Source organism: Protopterus annectens, chromosome 3.part0 (assembly GCF_019279795.1).
Source record: "Protopterus annectens isolate FY-2018-M chromosome 3.part0, PAN1.0, whole genome shotgun sequence".
In the NCBI taxonomy this organism is placed as follows: Eukaryota; Metazoa; Chordata; order Ceratodontiformes; family Protopteridae; genus Protopterus; species Protopterus annectens.
In genome coordinates, this window is record NC_056731.1 from 1,271,548,654 (window position 1) to 1,271,576,359 (window position 27,706).

General features: G+C 44.8%; 1 protein-coding gene across 1 annotated transcript in view; it reads left to right on the forward strand.

The window, feature by feature from the left end:
- Positions 1 to 27,706, forward strand: part of LOC122797057 (protein SSXT-like) — a 1,137,981-nt gene that overhangs the window by 318,984 nt on the left and 791,291 nt on the right. The window contains exon 3 of the mRNA XM_044065833.1: positions 15,273 to 15,437. Coding sequence (XP_043921768.1) covers positions 15,273 to 15,437 — 165 coding nt within the window. The remainder of the gene's footprint in view (positions 1 to 15,272; positions 15,438 to 27,706) is intronic.

Here is a 27,706-nt window from a genome sequence, read left to right on the forward strand (position 1 = left end):
CATATCAGTCAAAAAGAGATGCTAGCTGTTCAAAATGCCCTGACAGCCTTCAAGGACCTACTTCATCCAGGACAACTACTAATAAAGACAGAGCACCACGGTCATGTGGTATATAAACAAGCAGGGGGGGCATACATTCTTACCCCCTTTGCAGACTAGCCATGACTTTGTGGGACACAGCATTGACTTACCAAGTACATCTTGAGGCACAATTCCTGCCAGGAAGGAAAAATACTCTGGCAGACGAACTAAGCAGAAACCTCATGGATCCCCACGAGTGGCAGCTGGATCCACAAGTCTTCAGCTTAACAAGGAAATGGGGATGCCCGGACATAGATCCATTTGCCTCCCCTCACAACTACCAACTAAAGAGATTCTGCACAAGGATTTATCACAGACAAGCATGGAAAGTGGAAGCCCTATCCTTCAGCTGGAAAAACCTATTGGTATATGCCTTTCCCCCTCTGCCTGTCCTCCCCATGGTACTCCTAAAGGTCAGACAGGAGAAGCCAAAGATGATACTGGTTGCACCAGACTGGCCCCGCCAGCACTGGTACCCAATATTAAGGAGCTTGTCTCAATCCCCAGCTTGGACCTTACCTCAAGTACCGCATCTACTGTCCCAGCAAAACAATCAGATCCTGCACAGCCAACTCAGGACTTTAAACCTGGCAGCATGGCGTTTAATGTAGTCATACAAAACACACCTCTCAGCAAAGCTGTGATGGATGTCATTTTGGAAGCCAGAATGCCTAGTACTAGAAAGTCTTATGCTGGAAAATGGCATAGATTCTGTGCTTGGAACCAGGCACAAGGAACAGATACAGCTGTGCCAGATATTCTTCAGATTTTGCAATACTTAACTGAGATGCTGGACAAAGGCCTATCTTTCTCATCTATTAAAATTCATGCCTCTGCCATTTCGGCTCATTACAATGCTGAGCCACCAATCTTTTCTCATCCCTTATTAAAACAGTACATCAGAGGAGACAAAAATGTAAGGCCTCCAAGGAGATCACCAGTGCCTGCATGGGATCTCAACTATGTCTTGGAAAAACCCACCCTGCCTCCTTTTGAGCCAGCTGCTACTGCTGATATAAAGTTTTTATCTTGGAAAACAGCTCTGCTCCTAGCAATAACTTCTGCAAGATGAGTTTCAGAGCTACAGGCACTCATGGCTGTGGAACCTTTTATCGTTTATCAGGACAGGCTCTCCCTGAGGAGAAACCCAACATTTATGCCTAAAGTGGTGTCCAGTGTGGCTCTCAACCAAACCATTCATCTGCCAATTTTTTATCCAAATCCACAGAACAAGGGGGAAAGAATTCTGCATTCTTTGGACGTACACAGACAGCTTAGATTCTACTTGGACAGAACCAAAGTTTTCAGAAAGAACAATTACTAGTGGCATGTGCTGCAGGATCACAAGGAAAAGCTATCTCTAAAGCAGACTATTTCAAAGTGGATAGACCACTGCATTTGTTTCTGCTACTTACACCACGGCAAGCCAGTGCCTAAGGGCATTAGGCCGCATTCCACAAGAGCTGCAGCCACTTCAGCAGCCTTCCTCAGGGGAGTACCAACCATGGACATTTTAGAGGCAGCTACTTGGAGTTCAGTGCACACCTTACAAAGCACTATCATCTGCCACTCTACTCTAAATCCAGGGCAGGCTTTGCCACTGCAGTTCTGCAGGGTCTCATAGCCGCTCCTAATGCTGTTTAGCTCCAGCCTCCCAACCATAGCTTTGGGAATCTACCCAAATGTAATGACTGCAACAGTGAAACACAAAGAACATAGTACAGTTGTGTACACTGCCATAAATGTAGATGTTCGAGTGTATTCACTGTTGCAGTCCAGGTTACCCACCCGCCATCCCCCCTTTTTTTCAGATGGAACCTGTCTTGCCTTCTCTGATTTATACAACCTATGTGTTGTATTTGCTTGTGGATGAAGGTAAAGTTTATATTGCTGCATGTAATTTTATATATACATATAAATTTTGGCTACCCTTTTAGGGGGGGCACCTGACATCTGGGGTAAGAAAAACTAAAGAAAATGGTGTCTGCTGCTTCTTTTATACCCCTGACGACCTGACATCAGGGAAGGGGCGACTACCGCCGACGCAGGGCCCAAGACTTTGGAATTCAGGCCGACTGAGGGCAACCTGCCAGCAGGATTACCCAAATGTAATGACTGCAACAGTGAATACACTCTAACATCTACATTTATGTTACATGTGCACAACTGTACTATGTCAGCTCATCAGAGGTATAAAAACAGGCAGCAGATGCCTTTAAATCTGTCTTTCTTGCCAAGGAGCCCGAAGCAGAAGCAGTTCGCACGAGTTGGCCGCTACCTGAGTTTTCATTTCCAGAATTGAATCATCTTGAATTCTTCTAAAGCTAAGTACCCCGTTAGGGATCCTTTTTTCTTGCTCTAACCAATGTAAGAAAAAGTTCATTGTCTCGCTTGTGGAAAGCAAATACCACACCGAGATTTCCATTCTTACTGTGTCACCTGTTTAGGCCCGGACCATGACGTACCTTGTTGTCGGTTTTGTGCTTTGATTAACACCCATACTGTTCGTCAGGCCCTTATTGTAGCCGACTACCGATCTTCCGAAAAAACGTAAGGATAAAGACAGAGATAGACCGCACAGGTCCAAAACTGCCGATGACGCTTCCGTTAAGCTAATCGCCAGTTTGCCGGTACTCAGAGGCGCTTTCGCAGCCCCTGATGCCCACTTCGATGGATTCGCAGACTGCTACCGAGATCCATTCGGAGTCCAATATGCCACGAGACTCTTCTTTAACTATGGAACCTGCAGATGTCACTTCCTTGGATGGGTCCGGAGCTGCTGTGCAGGCACCGGCTTCTGAGGGAGCTCTTCACACTACCGATATTGAACACAAACCGAAAACTTCTTTTGCGTCTTCAGTTCTTTCTAAAACTACCGAGTTTCTAAGGCCAAGAGTACGAGCTACTCCTAAAAAAAGATTACCCAATCTCAAGCGCCTATTTCCTTGCCACATTCTTAGATGCTTAAAGTGGCAGACCACCTGATCATGCTGATTAGGGGAAGCCAGCCTTTCCCTGCTAAAAGGGAGAGACTTGTCCCCAGCAGCTTTATCTGACTGAGTCCGACAACTCTGAGGTTTCTGATTATGAAGGCATGCCCTTATCTGCCTATGAGGATTCAGATGAAGCGGAATCCATTCCTTCTGCCTCCCCTCCAGAGAATTTTTCTTTTGGTGAAACCCTACATACTTTGAGAGATCATGTCCATTGGGAATGCCAGGATTATCCTCAGTTCAAAGAGAGACTCTTGGGAATTTTTAGGTCTACCACAGCACAGACCCTTGGCTATCCCTCCTGTTCTAGATGTGGTTGATGTCTTTATGGAATCCAGTCCAACTCCTAATACTTTACCCTCTGCTCCAAGGAAACCTGGCCGGTACTACAGAGTCCCTGACTTGAACAAATTTCTCTTCAGAAATCCTACTACTGACCCAGAGGTCATCTCCCAAGGACCTAAAGGAATAAAAGCAACTATAGCTAAGAATTTCACCCCCTTGTAGAGGGATTCCCGAGCTTTAGATAGATGTAAAAAAGTATACACCTCTGCAACTCTCGCCATTAGAGCATTAAATTGTCAGTTCCACATGCAGAAGTACCAGCAACATACTATGGGACTTAAGCAAAAATTGTCTACATTTTCTGACTGTGCAGAAAATAGTGTTACAGGAGCTTATGCATTCTGCAAGCCAGTAAGCCTACCCTGCAATGTGGGTTTGACGCCCTAGAAGCATCTTGCAGGGCAGCAGTCACAGGTTCTGTACTTAGAAGGCATTCCTGGCTTAAGGAGCAGACCTTGCCAGACCATGCCAAATCAAAATTATTGGACAGTCCTCTGAATTAGGACAATCTGTTTGGCACCAAAGCAGAAGCAGTTTTAAAAAAAGATGGAAGAAAAGGCTAAGTCTATGCAGACAGTCAAAGGTTTTTGTAAGTGCAGCCTCCAAGATTTAGTAGGCATTGCCCCTCAAAGAATTGGCCCCTTTCCAGCACCCTCAAGACATCTCAAACTAGACCCAGGGGAAACAGACCCCCCCCCCCACCAGATTACAGTCTCCGGGTATGCAGAGATCTAAGCAAAGGAGTTCATCCACTTCTAAAGAAGGGAGTGCTAAGCCACCCCCTTAGAAAGAATTCAAAATGACTTCTCAACTCCACCCCTTATCTCTGCCCAATTGCTCGTGCCCCTAGGAGGAAAACATGCCCACCATGCAAAAAACTGGACCTCCATCACCGATTGATGGATCCTCAACATTAGTGTCCCAGGGGTACAAATTTTATTTCCACACACTGCCAACCCCAAAGGGTTCCCTGAACTTCCTCCAAACCAGTGGACAGATGCACAAAACCAACTTTAGTCCCTGCTCTCTATAAGGGCAATTCAGCCTGTTCCTGCAGAAGAGCTAGGCCTAGGTTTTTATTCCGGATTTTTCCTGGTACCCAGAAAAGAGGACACCTGGCACCCAATCTTAGATCTACCCATTCTAAACACCTTCCAGGTGGTACCAAAATTCAAAATGTTCACCCTACATCAGCTTCTCCCTGTGCTGTCCAAAGGCGCCTGGTTAGCCACCCTAGACCTAAAGGAGGCCTATCTGCACATCCCAATAAGGGACTCCTGCAGGAAATACCTACATTTCAGGGCAGGATCTATGCATTATCAGTTCTCTGCACTTCTCTTTGGCTTATCCACTGCTCCCAGAGTTTTCACAAAATGCCTGGCACCAGCCATTGCCTATTGCAGACGGAGAAATATTCAGATTTACCCCTACTTGGACGATTGCCTAATTCAGGCAGACAGGAAAAGCTGTTGCAGCAACCTGACATTTGTAAAGGACCTTCTAACCTCCCTGGGGTACACTGTCAACGAAGAGAAATCCAAACTAGTCCCCAGTCAAAAATTTACATTCCTGGGAGCAAGCTTGGACACAGCATCCCAGATGGCATTCCTTACTCCAGAAAAACAAGCCTATCTGACAGGCTACTTCGCTCAAATGGCCACCAGAACCTAGCTATCTGCAAGGAAAATCCTGCAGGGTCTAGGGTTCATGGCCTCCTGCATTCTACTAATTCCATATGCCAGACTGCATATGAGGAAACTTCAATGGTACTGAACGTTTTTGGTGCAAACATTCTCAGGACCTGGAAACAATCATACCCATGATACCTTGACTAAGGAAAGAGTTCCTTTGGTGGGCAGCAGTATGCAACCACAAGGGGCTATCCTTTACACAACCCCACACCACCCAGACCCTAACCGCAGACGCATTAGATATGCTTGGAGTGCACTGGACGGCAGGTGCATTCAGGGCCACTGGAGCCCAAATCAAATTCATCTGCACATCAACCAAAAAGCGATGCTAGCTGTTCATGCTCTGACAGCTTTCAGATCCCTACTCTCACCAGGGCCCTTACTAATCAAAACCGACAACACCACAGTGATGTGGTACATAAGCAGGGGGGTATCCACTCTGCAGGCTAGCCATGACCCTGTGGAACATGGCCTCAACCATGCATATTCACCTGCAAGTTCAGTTCCTGCTAGGCAACCAAAACACTCTGGCAGACAATTTAAGCAGAAATCTCCTAGACCCACACGAGTGGCAATTAAACCACAACACCTTCAGCCTTGTGACTCAGAAATGGGGTACTCCGAAGGTGGACCTATTTGCCTCCACCTACAACCACTAGCTCAGCAAATTCTGCACCAGGGTACCTCACAGCAAGGCCTGGAAAGTGGATGCCCTATCCTTCCAGTGGGCAAACCTCTCAATCTGTGCATTTCCTCCTCAACCTCTTCTTACAAGAGTATTACTCAAGATAAGGGAGGAAAGACCAAGGGAAATCCTGATTGCCCCAGACTGCCTACACCAGCACTGGTACCCACTACTGCGCAGTCCGTCACCATTGCTTCCATGGCACTTACCCGGAATCCCTATTCTCCTGACTCGGCAGGAGGGACAGTTCTTGCATCCACAGTTGCAGACCCTGAACCTTGCAGCCTGGCTTTTATCCCTTGATTTCTCCTCCAGTGGCCAGCCTAAGCAAGCAGGGTACTGGATGTTTTATGTGAAGCCAGACGACCCAGTACAAGGAAATCCTATGCTGACAAGTGGAAAAGATATTGAATTGATGTTCTTTGTGGTTCACTGTTGCAGTCATTACATTTGGGTAATCTGCTGGCATGTTGCCCTCAGTCGGCCTAAATTCCAAAGTCTTGGGTCCTGCGTTGGTTGCTGTCTCCTTTTCCATGACGTCAGCTCGTCAGGGGTATAAAACAAGCAGCCAACGCCTTTTTCTTTAGTCTTTCTTGCCGCGTGGTACCCGAAGCAGAAGCAGTTCGCAAGTGCTGGTCAGCCGACTCCTGAAATTTTCGAATTAGAGTTTCAGAACCAAAGTCTTCACTAAAGCTAAGTACCCCGTTTTGGAAACTTTTTTTCTTGCTCCATACCGATGTCAGAAAAAGTTAATTGCCTTACTTGTGGGAAGCAAATACCTCATAAGGATTTCCATTAATACTGTATTCCTTGCCTAGGGCCCTAATCATAACGTGCGCCTAGCTATTGGTTTTGTTCTAGATTTAATCAACGCACTATTTAGCGTCTGTGTATCTTTGCCTCAGAATATTTTGGAAACAGATTTAACTATCCTGAAATGTCATCGGATAGCAATCCGATTACGGAAGTACACACAAAATGAAAAGAAGAGGACAGAGACAGACCGTTGAGGTCCAAAACCGACGAAGCTTCTCCTAAGCCAGTCGCTGGTTCGCTGGTACTCAGTGAGGCGCTTTTGCAGCCCCTGATACCCACTACTTTCGAGTCGCAGACCCCTACCGAGACCCATGTGGAGTCCGGCACTCCGCGAGATTCTCTAAGTATTGTACCCGTGGATGTCTTTCCCTCTGAATATGGAGCCGCTGAGCAGGCACCGGCTTCTGAGGGTGTATTCAGGCCACAAAATTTTATATAAAACTGACGCTAGCTTCTAAATCAAAGACAAAAGCAACTTCTAAAGCTAAAAAAAGACGCATGAGCCACGTGCACAGGCCTCTATGCCCAAAAAGCAGATGATCAAAATGGCTGAAGACCTAATTACCTTGATCAGGGGTTCCCAACCCCCTCCTGATAAGAGGCCTAGGCTAGACACTGATTATGAATCTTCAGATCAGGTTTCTATTCTGATTCCTCTTCTGATCAGGAATTATCTATACCACCCTATGATAATTCTGATGCAGAGGAATCTATCCCATCTGCTTCTCCTGAAAATTATTCCTTTGGAGAAATCTTGCATACTTTGAGGGAGCATTTTCACTGGGAGTGTCCAGATTTCTCAGAATCAAAAAAGAAGCTCATGGATTTCCTCCTCCTCCCTCAGCATAGGCCTTTAGCCATACCTCCTGTTTTAGACATTGTGGATGATGTGTTTTCGGAGTCAAGTTTGACTCCAGACTCTCTACCTCCGGCTCCTAGCAAGCCAGACAGATATTACAGGGTTCCTGACTCTCTCAAATTTTTATTTAGAAACCCTGCTGCTGACCCTGAAACCATTTCACAGGGTCCAAAAGGTGTTAAGGCCTCAACAGCAAAAAATCATACCCCCTCTGACAGATTCCAGGGCAGTGGCTAGATGGGGAAAGAAGTTTATACATCTGCAACCTTGGCAATTAGGGCCTTAAACTGCCGGTTTCATATGCTCAAGTATCAACAACATGTTATGGGATTACTGAAACAGAAAATGGTGTTGATTTCTGAATGTGCAGAAAATAAAAAAATGCAGGAATTATTGCATGCAGCAGAACAAGTTGGAAAGCATACTTTGCAATGTGGTTTTGATTCCTTAGAGGCCTCCTGCAGGGCCACAGTTACTGGATCTGTGATTAGGAGGCATGCCTGGCTAAAAGAGCAACATTTGCCTGATCATGTTAAAGCTAAATTGCTTAATGCACCTTTACAGCATGATACTCCGTTTGGTATTAAGGCAGAAGAGGTTTTAAAGAAAATTGAAGACAAAGCTACGTCTGTGCAAACTATAAAAGACTTCCTGCAAGTGCAGCCACCAAGATTCAGTAGACACTGGCCTACAAAAAAGTGGTCCTTTCCTGTGTCCGACAGAGCTCAACGGGGCAAATCCAGGTGCCCTAAAGGTTCTAGATACCAGTCACAGGATTCTTACAGGTCAAAGCAATGGGGTGCTTTTACCTCCAAATCTGGAGGAAATAAAGCACAACCCTACAGTAAACCGCCTCAATGACTTCCCACTGCCATCACCATGCATTTATCTTTTGGCAGCACCCTTAGGGGGAAAATTAGCACTTTATGCTCAAAATTGGCAGTTAATAACCCAGGAAAAGTGGGTGTTAAACATAGTATCTCAGGGATACAGATTCCACTTCCACACTCTGCCAATTGCAAACAGTTGGCCAGATCTGCCAAAAAATCAATGGGCAGAAGCACAGAAACAGGTTACATCCCTCATGAATATGGAGGCTATTCAGCCAGTACCAGAACAGGAAAAAGCATTACCAATTCTCTGCACTGCCGTTTGGCTTATCTACTGCACCCAGGGTCTTTACAAAGTGCCTGGCACCAGTAATTGCATTTTGCAGACAAAGTATACAAATATATCCTTACTTGGACGACTGTCTCATTCAAGCAGAGAACAAGGACATTCTTCTTCAGCATCTGGCGTTTGTGAAAAGGCTTCTAACATGCCTAGGGTACACAATAAACAAAAAGAAATCACAACTGGTACCCTCTCAAAAGATAACATTCCTGGGTGCAAGCTTGACTACAACTGCCCAGATGGCTTTCCTCACGCCAGACAAAGGCAACTGACTACTTACTACTTCAAACTGATGGCAACAAAAGCCCAGTTATCTGCAAGAAAAGCGCTGCAGGCTTTGGAGTTCATGGCATCCTGCATTCTTCTGATTCCATGTGCAAGACTGCATATGAGGAAACTACAGTGGTACCTAAAACGTTTATGGAGTCAACATTGTCACAGTCTGGAAACAATGATTCCTCTCATTCCCTGCCTACAACAGGAGTTTCTATGGTGGGCAAAGGCATGTCACCAAAACGTGGGACGGGCTTTCACTCTACCCCCTACCAGCCAAACTTTAACAACAGACGCATCAGATTATGCATGGGGGGCCCACCTGGTGGGAAGATGCATTCAGGGCATATGGACCCCAAAACAAATGCATCTGCATATCAACCAAAAAGAGATGTTAGCTGTTTAAAATGCCCTGACAGCCTTCAAGGACTTACTTCATCCAGCACAACTACTGATAGACTGAGAACACCACAGTTATGTGGTGTATAAACAAACAGGGGGGCACGCACTTATACCTCCTTTGCAGACTAGCCATAGCACTGTTGGACACAGCCTTGACTTACCAAGTACATCTTCAAGCTCAATTCCTGCCAGGAAAGCAAAATACTCTGGCAGACTATTTAAGCAGAAACCTTATGGACCCTCACGAGTGGAAACTAGATCCACAAGTCTTCCGCATGATAACAAAGAAATGAGGGAGCCCGGACATAGACCTATTTGCCTCTCTTCAGAATTATCAACTGGAAAAATTCTGCACAAGGACTTGTCACAGATAAGCATGGAAAGTGGACGCCCTATCCTTCAGTTGGAAAAACCTATCAGTTTACGCCTTTCCTCCTCTGCCTCTTCTTCCCAAGGTCCTACTAAAAGTCAGACGAGAAACCAAAGATGATACTAATTGCCCCGGACTGGCCCCGCCAATACTGGTACCCAATCCTAAGGATACCAGGTTGGTATTTGCCTCATATACCTCAACTTACTGTCCCAGCAAAACAATCAGATCCTGCACAATCCGCTCCAAACACTGAACCTGGCAGCATGGCTGATCATGTAGTTATTCAAACACCAACACTCAGTAAAGCTGTGATGGATGTCATTTTGGAAGCCAGAAGGCCTAGTACTAGAAAATCTTATGTTGATAAATGGAAGAGATTCTGTGCTTGGAACCAAGCACAAGGAACTGACATAGCAGAGCCAAATATTCCTCAGATTTTACAATACTTGACTGAGATGCTTGCAAAGGCCTATCTTTTGCATCTATAAAAATCCATGCCTCTGCCATCTCGGCTCATTACAACACAGAGCCACCAATCTTTTCTCATCCTTTACTAAAGCAGTATCTTAGAGGGCCCAAAATTTTAAGGCCTCCCAGAAGATCACCAATTCCTGCATGGGACCTCAATTGTGTTGGAAAAACTCACCCTGCCTCCATTTGAACCAGCTGCTACTGCAGATCTAAAGTTCTTATCATGGAAAACAGCTCTGCTCCTGACAATTACTTCAGCAATAAGGGTTTCAGAGCTACAGGCCCTCATGGCTGTGGAGCCTTTTATCATATTTTACCCAGACAGAGTGTCCCTCAGGACCAATCCTTCATTTATGCCAAAGGTGGTTTCCATTGTGGCTCTTAACCAAACTTTTCATCTGCCAACTTTTTATTGAAATCCGCAGAACAAGGGGGAGCTGATTCTGTATTCCTTGGACGTACACAGACAACTAAGTTTCTACTTGAGCAGGACTAAAGCTCTAAGAAAAACTGAGCAGTTATTAGTGACATTTGCTACAGGATCAGAGGGAAAGGCTATTTCAAAGCAGACTATTTCAAAGTGGATAAGCCACTATGTTTGTTTCTGCTACTTGCACCATGGCAAACCGGTGCCCAAGGGCATTAGGTCTCATTCCACCAGGGCTGCAGGTACATCAGCAGCTTTTCTCAGAGGAGTACCAACCAAAGACATTCTAGAGGCTGCTACTTGGAGTTCTGTTCACACTTTTACAAAGCATTATCATTTGCCTCTCTACTCTAAGTCCAGGGCAGGCTTTGCCACTGCAGTTCTGTAGGGCCTTATAGCCGCCCCTAATGCAGTTTAGCTCCAGCCTCCCATCCATAGCTTTGGGATTCTACCCAAATGTAATGACTGCAACAGTGAAACACGAAGAACATTGTACAGTTGTGTACACTTACCATAAATGTAGATGTTCGAGTGTATTCACTGTTGCAGTCCAGGTTACCTGTCCGCCATCCCTCTTTTTATTCTGGAGTTTCTCTTTCCTTCACTATCTTCTACAACCTTTGTGGTGCATTAGCTTGTAGATGAAGGTAAAGTTTGTATTGTTGCATGTATATATAGCTGATACATATATTTTTGCTATCCATTTGGGGGCACTTGACATCTGGGGCAAGAAAATCTAAAGAAAATGGTGCCGGCTGCTTGTTTTATACCCCTGACGACCTGACGTCATGGAAGAGGAGACAGCAACCGACGTAGGACCCAAGACTTTGGAATTCAGGCCGACTGAGGGCAACCTGCCAGCAGATTACCCAAATGTAATGACTGCAACAGTGAGTACACTCGAACATCTACATTTACGGTAAGTGTACACAACTGTACTTTCCTGGATTCACACTAAAGGAGTGGATACAGCACTACAGCACAGCCCTCCTTGCCTCTCATCCTGGATTACCTAGCAGACCTACTCCACAGAGGCCTCTCCTTCTCCATTAATATCCATGCCTCTGCCATCTCTGCTCATTACAGCACTGAGCCACCTCTCTTCTCTCACCCTCTCATCAAGCAGTTCCTGAGAGGGGCTAACAACTTAAGGCCACCCAGAAGAGCCGCCACCCCTGCTTGGGACCTTAACTTTGTGTTGGAAAAGTTCACGCTACCCCCCTTTGAGCCTGCAGCATCAGCAGAGTTGACATTTCTCTCTTGGAAAACTGTCTTGCTTCTGGCCATCACATCAGCTAGAAGAGTGTCTGAGCTGCAAGCACTTATGGCTGTGGAACCCTTATTATTTTTCATGCTGACAGGGTCTCCCTCAGTACTAGCCGAACTTTCATGCCTAAAGTGGTGTCCAGTGTGGCTCTCAACCAATCTATCCATTTGCCCACCTTTTTACCTAATCCTCAAAATAAGGGGGAAATGATCCTGCACTCTTTAGCTGTGCACAGACAGCTCAGATTCTACCTTGATAGGGCTAAGTCCTTTTGGGAATTTGACCAGTTACTAGTCAGCATTGCACCAGGGGCAGAGGGCATGGCCATATCAAAACAAACCATCTCCAAATGAATAGCACACTATATCCATTTCTGCTACAAACAACGTAGAAAGCCTCCCCCCAAGGGGGTCAGGACACACTCTACCCAGAGCAGCATCAACCTCTGCAGCTTTTCTAAGGGGAGTCCCCACCAGGAGCATCACGGAGGCTGCCACCTGGACATCTGTTTTCAGTTTTACCAAGCATTACCACCTGCCTCCCTTCTCCAAATCCAGGGCAGGGTTTGTCTCTGCAGTCTTTCAGGCCATCCTAGCCAGCCCCTAGTTTCCTTTACCGCCTCCACCCTTTTCCTCAGCTTTGGGAATCAACCTACTTGTGATGACTACAACATTGAAACATGAAGAACATAGTACAGTTGTGTACACTTACCATAAATGTAGATGTTCAAGTGTATTCACCATTGCAGTCCTGGTTTCCCTCCCCCTTTTTTCTCTTTCTCCTTTTTACCACCATTCAAACTTGTTCTCCTTTCCTTACAAGGGACTTATTGGTATATATTTTCCACTGGTGGGGTTCATCCACCAGAGTCTGGCCTCCTACTTGGGGGCTCCTGACAGGTTAGGGCAAGAAAAACAGATGTAATGGCATCAGCTCCCTTACTTTATAGTACTGACGACCTGATATCAGTCCTCAAGCGACAGCAACCGAAGCAGCGATACTAAGTCTCTGGTATTAGGTCCGGCCGAGGGCTACCCTGGTAGGGATAACCCAAATGTGATGACTGCAGCAGTGAATACACTCTAACATCTACATTTATGGTAAGTGTACAAAACTGTACTTTCTTTCCCTCCCTTTCCACCCCGCCAACCTACAAGGTAGACCTTGACAAGTTTCTCCTCAGTCAGGGGAATCTTCTTCCTACCCTTCCCATTCTTAAGTTTTTGTTCCAGACCCAAGACATCAAGGCCCATCTGGGGGCAAGAAAAAACTGAGCTCATGGCACTATCCGACTCACTTTATGTCCGACAGTACAGACGTCTGTTAGGATGTCTGCTGGCTGTAGGAGGAGGGAGATTTTTCTCTGGTGATCTAGGCAGCCAAAGGCTTCTGCAGTGAGAAATCCCACAAGTCAGGACTGCAACAGTGAATGCACTCTAGCATCTACATTTACAGTTAGTGTACACAGCCATACTTGTTCTTTCAACTGATTGGCACATTGCTTGTATATCAGCATTTTTTTGGAGACCCTTTAGACTGATGGTTAGAATTTTATTTGAAGTTGTACACTTGTAAAGGTCCCAGTTTTTGGATGATGGTAGTCAAGCTGAGTTCATGTAGCTGCTGTATAAAGCAGAATTGATTTTATGGTAGATTGATATATTCTTTGTTGTGTTTGGATGGTGATTTTTTTTTTGTTTCTGTAAGAATTTTCTTAAGTTGCTAAAAGCCTTTGTAGGTGTGTACCATTGTAATTGGAGATACCACTTTCATCAGCTCTCTTGTGTGGTTGTATATGTATGTTGCAATTCTGAGATCTTTAAGTTCATTCCTCAGAATTGTTGAATTACAAATGTAAATGTAGATAAATAAATGTTAAATCAGGGGTTGGGGGTATTTCTGAGTATTTTCCTTACTGTCTGGTACAGTAATGTCAGAGTTCGTGTCTGTAGGTAGTAGGGATGTAGCAAAACATCGTCGCAGAAATGCTATAAATGTGTAACTTAGGCCTCTCCCCTTGCAAAGATGTATTTAAGAGGGATTCACTATACAGTCTCGAAATACTGAAATGTCGAATTTCAGTATTTCGAGACTGAATAGTCGAAAAATCACATAAACGAAAACCCACAATCAAGAATACTACAATCGTGACCAATCACACGCACACAAACCAGGACATATTCACACACATACACCTACCTAACTAAACAAACATAACACACACACACTTAACCTACCTAAACCAAACACCCCCCAAACTCCCCTACTTATATATTCTAACCCAGAGGTCGCAGTAAACACACAAACACACAACAAACATCACCGCGCAGACACACTAAAATCCCTACCCATTATCCTCAAACACACAACACTTACCTGAAAACCCAGATAAGTCTAGTGTATCCATTTAAGAGCGATAGTTTTTCAGAATTCACTTTTTTTTTTCTTTTTTCTTTTTTATTGAACATAGTTTAAATTTTTAGTATCCGGGAATGCAGTATAGAGTCTTTCTCTTCCATATTTCCTTTAAGAAGATTGTAGTAAATGTATGGAGTAAGGTCTGTGGTAGTGAGGTGTACTTTATTAAGTGGGTCTGTATTTTAAGGATCAGCAGGTTGTGGGATTTAGTCATGAGAAAAGAGGATTAGACTTGTGTGTGTGACCATCTGACTAAAAATGAAAGCAGAGGAGATATAGAAAAAGAAGGTGATATGGATGAACTTATAGGACCTGGGTGGATGGATAGATGCATGGGATTGGAAGGGGTTGTTAAGCTGGATGCGTGGAGACAATGAGTGTGAGAGGAAACTGAAGGGTTATATGTAAGAGTGAGAGTTGAGGAATGACTGTGTAGTAGGGAGAAGATATGTTAGTGATGTAGTTATAGGGCAGCAGGATGTTGAATAACAGGCACACTGCATCTTTCTCAAAATGCAGGTTTGTTTTAGTGTTTTGTTGAATTAAGTGATTATTTGCAGACGCACTATATAGTAATTGAGTAGCAGTATAGGCAAGTTAAATGTGAAAATACAGATGTGCTCTGAGGAGTCTGTGCTGCACTGTAGCATGACTATATGCGTTAACATGAAATGTTTAGAAGAAAATTTGCTCTTCTTTTTTTTTTCTCTACTAACTGTTTTTGCTTCTCAGTAATAAATGAAAATAGACATCTGGCTATTGTGCATGTCTGTGATTAACCAGAAGCAAAATGAATATTTGTTTTAATTTCTAAAATAAAATTGTACTCCATGCTTAGCGTGACTCCTAAGTTACGTGTTGTACTTTTTGTGTGAGAATTCACCTTCATTACATCTGTGAAACAGCATAGTTTGAGTGTGACTGTCCAGTGTGTGAACGTCTGATGTGGCTTGGACATCTGAGAGAATAACATTTGTGATTCATGTCTTGTCCTGCAGGTCCTATAATGCATCAGCAGCCTTCTTCACAGCAGTATGGTATGCCTCAAGGAGGACAACCTTACCAAGGACAGCAGCCACCTGTGGGAATGATGAATCAGGTCAGCCAAGGAGGTCATATGATGGGCCAACGACAGATTCCACCATACAGACCACCCCAGCAAGGTGAGATTTTATAATTAAGAATTGTGTTTTATAGCATGTAAATCAGTGCTTTTAAATGAAAACCTTTCTGCTTTTGGGGGAAGTTCACATTTGTTTGTCAAACATTTCAGTGCTTCACCTTTTTCTCTCTCTGAGTTCTCTAACTACTAACGTTTGTACTCGTCTCTAGCAGTAATTGCCATTTTATAGTCTTTTGAAATGTATATCTTTATGACTTGGAGTTCATCATAATCTTGAGCTGTCCTTCAAATTATCCAAGCTTACCATCCCAGGCAATTTAAAGCAAATCATCTTGCTAGTGCCTAGTAGGCCACCACAGGCTACTTGCTTTATTACAATAGTAGGACGTGTGCAACCTCCTTGCAGCAAACCCCCAGCCCCATCCTCATTTCCAAATTATAAATATATTGCTTCTTGAGTTGCACCAGCTATGAGAAAATGAGTCGTCAGATTTCCCATTTTACCAAATTGATGCAGTCTTAGAAGTCGAATGCTTACAGATAAGGGATGGAATAAGCTCTCTTAAACTCTGCTTCATGCAGTGTTATTGTGGTGTGTTAGTGAATGGAAAAACTGTATAGTTTTAAGGTGTGTTATCAGGTCATCGAGCTTTGGAAGGACAAAGTAGATCCAAACTTTGCATGCATCTTTAACAATACATTGTACTCTTCAGAAGCTTTAAAAATAAAACCGTAACACAGAGAAAAATATACTAGACTTTTTGTTTTTTGCCAGTGTTAGTTTATAAATCATCAGTAAAATAATTTAATTTTTGTGCTTTATACATGTAAAGATTTTTTATGGGCTATCTGCATTTAGTGGAACACTTATGAACCGATTTCTTCTGCCTGATTTTTTGGCTGTTTAGCTGTAGAATTCCTTCAAATGCATGTCCCACCATGGTCTGTGCGATGTACTTGCTTGAGTATGTAGAGGTACATACTATCCCAAAACTTTAGGAGTTGGCTCTCCTAACTTGTATTGCTGGAGCACTTGTTCTAATGTTGAAAAAGTATAGATGGAAGATTCACTCTAGGCACACTGGATCACAGGTCAGTGCCACCTCAAGAGACCCCCCCCCCCCATAAAGGAATCTTTAACAGCTGTCAGAGGTGCTAACACTTTAACCAATCATTACAGACATTAGCAAGAGAAGCTTTTGAGGTCTTCAGCAGTGCTGTGCACCTTGCTATTGGCATGGGAGGACATCCTTCAAGGGGACTGGCCAAAGAACCTTAGTCTCAGGCCGGCGCAAGAACAGCAGATGAGACCTAAAGCCTGTATGCTTGTTTAACTTCTGAGTGCACATTGGCTAGCTAAGTTCAATTTCGTCAGCTATGAGGCTGCAGCCTCTAGCAGAAAGTCATCGTCTTACCTGTTCATAGGTTCCTAAGGCAAGTGCTGTGCAGTCAGTCTACAGACTATTGCAAGCCTAGCCAAAAAAAAAAATGAAATTCAAAAGTTTTCAGCCCTCAAGTGGGATAAGAGAAGATGGACCAAGGACGATAGTGTATAGCTGACTATCTATCCAGTTATCTAGGTTTATCTGATCATAGGAGGTTGCTAGGCTAATGGCCCTGAGGGGCTTACAACCCTAGCCACGAGTTTATACCCCCCGCAAAAAAAAAAGAAACCTCAATCAGAACCTGTCGCCCCTTTCAATGAGGGACACAGGTGGAACCCCTGGGGCAAATTTGTGATTTCCCATCTACTCATCAGGGTTGTGCTTGAAGACAGTCAGTGACATACTCTGACGTGTATGGGAAGTCTATCCCAGAGACTGGGCAGCCTCTGGGAGACCAACTTGTCTTTCCAGCAGGTTTTGTTGATGTCACATATTAGATTTAGGCCTTTTGAGCGGGTAATGTATGAGGAGTTAGACTTACGGATATGGAGCATCTCAAGTAGGGCAGGGTCCAAAATCGCCTTGTATGCGAGATACAGATCACCTCTGAGCAGTCTGTATGATACCGAATAGCGTGATAGTGCTTTGAGCTTGTCCACATAGGATAGGTGTTGGAGGCCATGGATTCTCTTTGAGGTATTTCTGTGGCCTTTCCAGTTGGTGCAGGTGGTTGGAGAGGTACATACCAAGCAGGAAGTTATACTCAATTATTGGCCTAGTGAGGGAGGAGTACAGAGGTAATAGCCTCCTTTTTTTTCTGGATGCAATCCTTTTACTTATGAGATGAACCAAGAAAAGAGGCTTTTCTAACCACTGCCACTATATGATGGTCGAATGTCAGATTGTTGTCAGCGTGAGTACCCACGTCTCTCACCACAGGTTGTGTACTTAGGGGTTGCCGTTGATTTGGTAATCAGTAGGGGCCATGTTTTTGCCAAATGGTATAATACATTATTTTGCATTTAACTTAAGGCCATGACTTTAGCACCAGTAATTTGTTGCTGTGAAACCCTCTTGCAGTATGAAATCATTTGGGAAGTCAGTGACAACACCAAACTTAGTCATCTGCAAACCTGGTCAGCCACAGGCCTTTTGTCTTTGCCTGGATCTCTGAGAAGTAGATGCCAAACAGTAGGGGTCCCAGGACAGATCCCTGGGGAAAACCACTAGTGACAGCTCTGCTGTCGGAGGTGGAGGCACCTATTTTGACTTTGTGGGTAATATCGGTGAGACATTTGGCCACCCACCTGATGAGATAAGGATTTACTCCAAGCTGTGTTAGCTTTTTGATGATGCCCAAGTGGGGGATTGTGTCAAAGGTCATGGCCAAGTCAAAGTAAGCTGTATGTGCTGACTTTCCCTCATCCAGGACCTTGGTGACCGTCTCAAAGAAAACATTCAGGTTCAACAGGCAAGATCTGCCCTTGATGAATCCAAACTGGGTGGGGTCAAGTGCTTAGACGTTGTTCATGTCCTTGTTTGAGATCCATAATAATACACTCTATGGCTTTACAGATCAGACTTGTCAAGCTAATGGGACGATAGTTTCCAGTGTCAGTAGTGGCACCACCTTAGTGCAAAGGGATGACTATGGCAGATGTTCGCGTTTCACTATTGCAGTCATTACACTTGGGTTATCCTGCTGGCAGGCTACCCGCTGTTGGCCAGAATTCCAAAGTCCTGGTCCGGCTTCGGTTGCTGTCGCCTCTTCCCTGACGTCAGTGCACCAGGGGGTATACAAGATGCAGCCGACGCCATTTTCTCCAGTCTTTCTTGCCGTGCGGTACCCGAAGCAAAAGCAGTTCGCAAGTGCCGGTCGGCCGACTCCTGAGATTTTCGAAGTTGAATTTCAGATCCGAAGTCTTCAATAAAGCTAAGTACCCCGTTGGGGAAACTTTTTCTTGCTCCAGACCGATGTCAGTAAAAGTTAACAATTGTATTTCTTGTGGGAAGCAAATACCTCATAAGGATTTTCATTCTTACTGTATTCCTTGCCTAGGCCCTGACCACGACGTTGCTAGTTGTCGTTTTTGTGCTAGATTCAACCAACGCACTATTAAGCGTCGGTTCGATTTTGCTTTACATTACTTTGGCTGAAGGTTTAACTGTATAATGCCATTGGAACAACCGACGACCGGAGTCCATAAAAAGCGCAAAGACAAAGAAAAAGACAGGCATCTGAGGTCCAAAACATACAAGCCTCTTCTAGGCCAGTCGCCGGTTTTCAGTGAGGTGCTTTCGCAGTCCCTGACACCCGCTACCTCAGAGCCACAGGCCACCTCCGACTCCCACGTGGAGACAGCTAGACCTCTGGAAACTCAAGGTGTTGGGCCTACGGAAACTATTCCCTCAGATGGGTCCGGAGCCGCTGAGCAGGCATCGGCTTCTGAGGGTGTTTTCAGACCTACACAGCTTACTATCAAGACCACTTCAGCAGCCAAGGCAAAGTCTAAAATACCTTTAAAGACAAAGAAACAAGTACAACATTCTCCTGGACAGTCATCCATGCCAAAGAAACAGATGCTCAAAACGGCCGAGGACCTAATTACTTTAATCAGGGGTTCCCACCCCCCTCCTGATAAAAGGCCTAGGCAAGACACTGACTATGACTCCTCTGACCAGGTTTCTATTTCTTCTGATTCCTCTTCAGAACAGGGGTATTCTCTTCCTCCCTATGAGGACTCTGATGCTGAGGACTCTATCCCTTCAGCCTCTCCTCCTGAGGACTACTCTTTTGGGGAAACCCTGCACACCATGAGGGAACATTTCCATTGGGAGAGCCAGGATTATTCAGAATCCAAGAAAAGGCTCAGAGACTTTCTCTTATTGCCTCAGCACAGGCCTCTTGCTATCCCCCCTGTACTAGATATTGTTGATGTATTTTCTGAATCCAGTTTGACTCCTGATTCTTTACCCCCTGCACCAGTTAAGCTAGGTAGGTACTACAGGGTTCCAGATTCTCATAAATTTCTTTATAAAAACCCTGCTGCTGATCCAGAAACTATTTCTCAGGGTCCCAAAGGGGTCAAGGGTTCCACTGCAAAAAAACCTGTTCCCTCTGATAGGGATTCTAGAGCACTGGACAGATGGGGGGAAAAAAGTTTACACCTCTGCTACTTTAGCTGTAAGGGCTTTAAACTGCCAATTTCACATGCTTAAATATCAACAATACCTAATGTCTTTGCTAAAACAGAAAATGCTTACAAGCTCTGAATGTCCTGAGAACATGGAAATGCAGGATTTATTGCATGCAGCTGAACAAGTGGGAAAGCATACTTTGCAATGTGGTTTTGATTCATTAGAGGCTTCTTGCAGAGCCGCAGTTAGAGGTTCTGTCATTCGAAGGCATGCCTGGTTAAAACAACAGTTTACCTGATCATGTTAAAGCAAAATTATTGGATGCTCCATTACAGCATGATACTTTGGTGTTAAGGCAAAGAAAATGGAGGATAAAGCAAAATCAATGCAGACAGTAAAGGAATTCTTACAGGTTCAACCACCTGGATTTAGCAGGAACTGACCTTCTAAAAATTGGTCCTTTCCAGTGTCAGGCCACAAAGAGGCAGATACAGACGCCCAAGAGGCAGATCTCAGCCCCAAGGCTCATACAGACCTAAACAATGGGGTGCTTCAGCCCCCAAAAGCGGAAAAGACAAATCACAACCTTATAGGAAACAGTCCCAATGACTTCCCTCTACAAATGCCAAGCACTTGCCTTTTGGCAGCACCCTTAGGGGGAAAACTAGCACTTTTCTCACAAAATTGGCACATGATCACCCAGGACAAATAGGTACTGAATATTGTTTCTCAGGGTTACAAGTTCCATTTTCACACCCTACCAAGGTCAAAAGGTATGCCAGACCTGCCACACAATCAATGGGCAGAAGTACAAAAACAAATTCCTGCCCTCATGAGGGCTATTCAAAAAGAACCACAGCAAGAGCAGGAGCAAGGTTTTTACTCAAGACTTTTCTTGGTACCCAGAAAGGACAAAGCCTGGAGACCAATACCGGACCTGTCTATTCTAAATACCTTCCTGGAAGTTCCAAAATTCAAAATGTTGACACTGCAGCAACTTCTACCCATGCTGGGAAAGAAGGCTTGGCTAGTTACTTTGGACCTCAAAGAGGCATACCTGCATGTCCCAATCAGGCAATCATGCAGAAGATACCTCAGATTCATAGCTGGCTCAGTGCATTACCAATTCTCTGCACTGCCCTTTGGCTTATCTACTGTGCCCAGGGTCTTCACAAAATGTCTGGCACCGGTAATTGCATTTTGCAGACGAAAAGGAATTCAAATATATCCCTACTTGGACGACTGTCTTATTCAAGTAGAGAGCAAGGACATTCTACTAAAGCATCTGGTGTTTGTAAAAAGATTACTAGTTTGTCTAGCATACACAGTAAACGAAAATAAATCAAAACAAGTGCCCTCTCAAGAGATAATATTCCGGGGTGCAAGTTTAAATGCAACTGCCCAGATGGCTCATCTCACGCCATACAAGCAAAGGCAACTGACTCGTTACTTTCAAATGATGTCAACAAAGACCCAGCTACCTGCAAGAAAAATTCTGCAGGCTTTGGGCTTCATGGCATCCTGCATCCTGCTAATTCCGTATGCAAGACTGCATATGAGGAAGCTACAATGGTATCTAAAAAGTGTTTGGACTCAACATTGCCACAGCCTGGAAACAATAATAACTCTCATTCCCTGCCTGCAACAGGAGTTTCGATGGTGGGCACTGGCCTGTCACCACAACAAGGGACAACCTTTCACTTTACCCACAGCCAGGCAGACACCAACAGATGCATCGGATTATGCCTGGGGGCATACATGGAAGGAAAATGTATTCAGGGCAAGTGGCCCGCTGACCACATGCATCTTCATATCAATCAAAAAGAGATGCTAGCTGTACAGAATGCCCTGACAGCCTTCGAGGATCTACTACATCCTGGACAACTATTGCTAAAGACGGACAATACTACAGTTATGTGGTACATAAGCAAGGGGGCACACATTCCTACCCCCTCTGCAGGCAAGCCATGACTTTGTAGAACACAGTGCTAACCTATCAAGTACATCTGCAGGCACAATTCCTGCCAGGAAAGAAAAATACTCTGGCAGAAGAACTAAGCAGAAACCTCATGGACCCTCATAAGTGGAAACTAGATCCACAAGTCTTCAGCATAACAAGGAAATGGGGATGCCCAGACATAGATCTATTTGCCTCCCCTCACAACTGCCAACTACAGAGATTCTGCACAAGGACTTGTCACTCACAAGCATGGAAAGGTATGCTCTATCATTCAGCTGGAAAACCCTAACAGTTTATGCCTTTCCACCACTGCCTCTCCTCCCCAAGGTACTCCTAAAAGTGAGACAAGAGAAGCCAAAAATGATTCTGATTGCCCCAGACTGGCCACGCCAGCACTGGTACCCAATCCTGAAGAGCTTGTCTCTAGGCCAAGCCTGGACTTTACCTCAAATTCCTCATCTTCTGACTCAACAAAACAATCAGAAACTGCACAGCCAACTCAGAACCTTAAATCTTGCTGCATGGCAAATAATATAGCCACTCAGAACACACCTCTCTCTAAAGCTGTTGTGGATGTCATTTTGGAAGCCAGGAGGCCCAGCACCAGGAAATCTTATGCAGAAAAATGGAAGAGATTCTATGCTTGGAACCAGGCACAAGGACTTGAACCACTTGTTCCAAATATTCCTCAGATTTTACAATACCTAACTGAGATGCTGGACCAAAGGCCTATCCTTTTCATCAATTAAGATCCATGCCTCTGCCATTTCAGCTCATTACAATACGGAACCTCTTATTTTCTCACATCCACTGCTAAGACAGTACCTCAGAGGGGCAAAAAACATAAGACCCCCAAGGAGAGCACCGATACCTACATGGGACCTCAACTTTGTCTTACGAAAGCTCACACTGCCTCCTTTTGAGCCAGCCAGTACAGCTGACATAAAATTCTTATCATGGAAAACTGCTCTGCTCCTAGCAATGACTTCAGCAAGAAGAGTCTCAGAGTTGCAGGCATTAATGGCAGTGGAACCTTTTATCATTTTTCATCTTGACAGGGTTTCTCTAAGGACAAACTCAACATTTATGCCAAAGGTAGTATCCAGTGTGGCTCTTAACCAAACCATTCATTTGCCAACATTTTATCCAAATCCCCAGAATAAAGGGGAGAGACTTCTGCACTCTTTGGACATACACAGGCAGCTACGCTTCTACTTGGACAAAACAAAAGCTTTCAGAAAAACTGAGCAACTGTTTGTAGCATATGCTGCAGCATCACAAGGAAAGGCTGTTTCAAAGCAGACTATTTCAAAATGGGTAGGACACTGCATTCGTTTCTGCTATGCACAGCATGGCAAATCAGTGCTTAAGAATATTAGGCCACATTCTACCAGGGCAGCAGCCACTTCAGCAGCCTTTCTCAGAGGAGTACCAACCAAGTAAATTTTGGAGGCTGCAACTTGGAGTTCAGTGCACACTTTCACCAAGCATTATCACTTACCTCTTTACTCTAAATCCAGAGCAGGCTTTGCCACTGCAGTTCTGCAGGGCCTCATAGCCATTCCTAATCCTATTTAGACCCAGCCACCCTACCTCAGCTTTGGGGTTCAACCCAAGTGTAATGACTGCAACAGTGAAACACGATGAACATAGTACAGTTGTGTACCTACCATTAATGTAGATGTTGGAATGTATTCACTGTTGCAGTCCAGGTTACCCACCATCCCCCTTTCTTTGCTGGGACTTATCTATACTTCTCTGTCCTATACAACCTATATTTGCTTGTAGATGAAGGTATTGTTTATTTTGCTGTATATTTTTATAAGCAATATGTATTGCCTACCTTCTTGGGGGCACCTGACATCTGGGGCAAGAAAAACTGAAGAAAATGGCTTTTGCTGCATTTTATATACCCCTGGCACACTGACGTCAGGGAAGAGGCGACAGCAACCGACGCTGGACCAGGACTTTGGAATTCAGGCCGACTGCGGGTAGCAGGCCAGCAGGATAACCCAAGTGTAATGACTGCAACAGTGAATGCACTCTAACATCTACATTTATGTTAAGTACACAACTGTACTTTCTCCACTCTGCTGGAATGAAGCCTGTTCTTTTAGGCTGTGGTTGAATAGGGTGCTCAATGGCGAAGCTAGTTATTGCTGGAGATGATGCAGAATACAGCCTGTGATACTATCCGGTCCCGTGGAAGCTGTGTTCTTTGCCTTGGATAGGGCCTTTAACACTTTATCTATGGAGATGAGGTGCGGAACCAGTATCTGAGATGTCGAATGGGCCTTTGGGGGACAGGGGGATGAAGTTTGTGCTGAACCTATCTGCTGGCAGGTTGGCTAAGTCAATAGGGTCAGTGTAAGTGATACCGTTAAGTACTAATTTGGAACAAACCTGGGATTTCTAACATAACTGAAGAAGACTTTGTGGTTTCCTTTTGTTTTGGAGGCTAGTTTTGATTCATAATTGGGTTTGGAGGTTTTCGCTAGTGATCTAATTTGCTTGTTGAGGCCAAGGAGTGCGATTTTCCAGTTTGGAATCTGTTTCCTTTTACCCTTTGACAACAGTTTCTTCCTTTTGTTGTAAAGCCTGTTGATAGAGGATGTCCACCAGACAGGCTTGTGTTTCCTTGAGGAGCAGGTTTTAGTTTTTTGGGTATGGCTAAGACCATGCAGTTGTACATGATCTTTGTATATCGCATTGGCATACTGTTCAACATAGTTGTCTGCATTCTCTGAGGGGGTGATGGTGTGAAGCTACTGATACCCTCCCTTAGAAGGTTGTAGTCAACTTTTGAGAAGTTTAGCCTGGTTACGGCTGGGGGGGGGGGGTGTTGGATGGGATAGAAACTTAGAATGAGACAGACCCATGATCTGATCTCACCAGGGACGAACATAATATGGGAGTGGTGCAGCAGTCACCCATGTTGGTGAGAACGAAGTCCAAAATGTCCCCCTTGTGGGGGATGAGACGAATTGGTCTGGTGTGTTAGAACTGATTAAGTCAAGGAATCAGGTGAGCGCATTAGTGCAGGAATAGTTCACCCATACTATGATAGAGTAGTTTAAGTCACCAAAGGTCAGGGTGTTTAGGGGGTACCTTGATGGAGTCATATAGGTCCAGGTAGGAGGAGTGGGTGTCCTGAGTCATGGGGGGGGGGGTCTTTAGCTTGCTATAACTTGAATGGGTGCCTTGCCAACTCTCAGTTGCACCTGGAGTAGTTTCAGTGTGTAATGCTGGCAAACAAGTCTGGAGGTATGCCTGTGCTTAATGAAAATAGAGACTCCACCACCCTTAGTCTTCCTGACCTTATTTTGGGGTCAGAATGTGTGGAATGAGGTATAGCCTGGTAAGGCAGGTGTGCTATGTGCAGCCCTAAACCAAGTTTCCGTGACCGTACAGATGTCTGCATCTTCCAGTGCGAGGAGAGCCTCCAGTGAATGCATTTTCAGGTAAAGGTTCCTAGCATTAAGCAACATGACCTTCAGTTTGCCTTTTTGACATGTAATGGAAGTTTGCCCCTGAGGTGAATGATATATTGGGATATAAATCTAGTATGCCAGCATGTCTTATTTATCTGTCAGTAAAAGTTTAGACCCTTAAACTGGGTATTTGAGGTACCATTTGTCTTGTAAAGGAATAGGAGGTCAAAGAAGGTTGGGTATTTTTTGACTCGAAAGGCTAGACACAGATCTCCATGGAGGAATCTGTAAGAGACTTAGAGAGAAGACTGCCAGCCTGGGTGGCTTCTCACTGGTAAGGGTTATGATTTTCCAGTCTGACCTCTCCATGCCCAACAAAGGACATTTAGCCTTCTGTGTCCTCTTGCTGGAGTTTATTATCCTGTAGTGTGAATTGTGGAAAATGGAGAAGCAACTGGTGGGTAAATATATTGCAGAGGTGTTTTTCAAGGAAGAGAAGTGCAGCAATCCCATAATGCAGCAGTGTAACACCCTAAACCTCGTTTGCCACTTTGAGGTTGGATTCGCTCTTCTTGGCCGTGGCTAAGTTGTGAAAATTTTTTCTACTTCTTACATTATTAGAACCTTTAATCTCTTTCTATATCATAGTGGATATTTTTTCTTGCATTGTAGTTAGTTAGCCTTCGAACCAGTATATCTAGATTTTTATAGCTGTTATTCCCCTTGGTGCTGCCTTTGGCCGTCGTTTTTTGTAGGCTTTACTGTATCCCTTGTAGTGGTGGTTGTTGTGTCTTGTTGTATAGCTTAATAGCAGCTCGTTTAATTTAGAGAGTTCTTCGCCCATTTTAGTTACAGGGCTTGTAGTTGTGTTTTCTGTGATTTAGGGCCATTTTAGTTAGAGGCCCTATTTTCTTCCCTTGTTTGTCTGTCTCCTCGGTGTTTCCCTGTAGTTAGCTATATATAGTAGTTTTAGTAATTAGAATTTCTCGTTCTATTGTCGTCCTTTGTCATTATCATGTCCAAAGACCCAAAGGAGAGGGAACATAAGCCTTCGGGTTTCAAAAAATGCCAGAAGTGTTCACAAAAGATGTCCATCACTGACGCCCATGTCATATGTGTATATTGCCTTGGAGCTATTCAATTACAAGAGGATTGTACATTCTGTCATTCCTTCAGTACCAGGGTATTACAAGAAAGGAGAAACAAATTGATCCTTAAGGGTCTTTTAAAGCCAACCTTTGAGGAAGCTATCCACAGTTCTTCCTCCTCCTTTTCTTCAAAAAAGGACAAACATCAAAAGAGGCACCCACCTGCTGCATCGGCTCATTCGGATCCTCCAGTCAAGTTACTTAAAATTGTTAAGGCTACTACCTCCTCAGTTCCACAGTCCTCGGAGCCGTCAGAGTTTTTCTTGATTGACAAGCCTGGTTCTTCGGCTCCAAAGTCTTCGGAGCCACAAGTTACCTCTTCTCGGAACTGGTCTGTGGAGATTTCACCAGTTTCCCCTACACTGCGATCTCCCATTTTGCACAGGTCTCGTTCTCCATCCCTATCGTCCAGGTCCACCGGGAGCTTATCTGACAATGACATGGAACGGGTGGTGCGCAAACTCTTTAAGTCGCTGGCGCTAACCAGATTATTTTCGGGTCCGACCCATTTGGTCCTGGAGACTACTATACCAGTTGTAGCCACTGTTATTCCTCCTCCGAGATAAGCTGAACCCTCGGAGCTGGAGTGCTTGGTACCACTTACTGTGGATCTGTCGATTCCAAGACCCCCTTCGGTGATCACTGGGCCGACTTCTGCTCTGACACTTTCGGTGCCGGCCCCAAGGGGGATTCTCTGCTTCGATTTTCTGTACCGAGCCTACCTCTTGAAGTGTCTGCCCGGGTTAGCTCGGCTCCTACATCGGCCTTGGGTCCGATCTTGCTGTGTCCGGTGGCTTCCTCTGTCTCCTCGGAGCCGAGGGAGTCTTCGGAGCCGGTGGAATCCATCTTTGAGCTGATGAGTGTGCTGTCTGCCCCTACAGCTCCACATAAGGATACCAACACTCGTCCCCCTAAGGCACTGGCTTCTATCTCAGCACCACCCATTCCACAGGACAGCAGAGATCCAGTGTCTCAGGATCTCCCATTGGGTGAACCTCTCTTCCGAGGCCTCCCCAGAATACCCGTCTGAGGCACCCCTTCGGAAGACAACTTGCAAGAGGAAGCATATAGACTCTCCAGATGAGTCTGTCACTTCAGACACTGACCTTGAGGAGTTGAAAGGGTCCCCACGGTCGTACTCTGATGATCTCATTCTCAGATATTCTAGAGATCCTGAAGCAGAGAGGCTTCTGGCAGGCCACCACCCCTTCTGATGAGGAGTCAGTGTACCTGAAGGCTTTTGGATC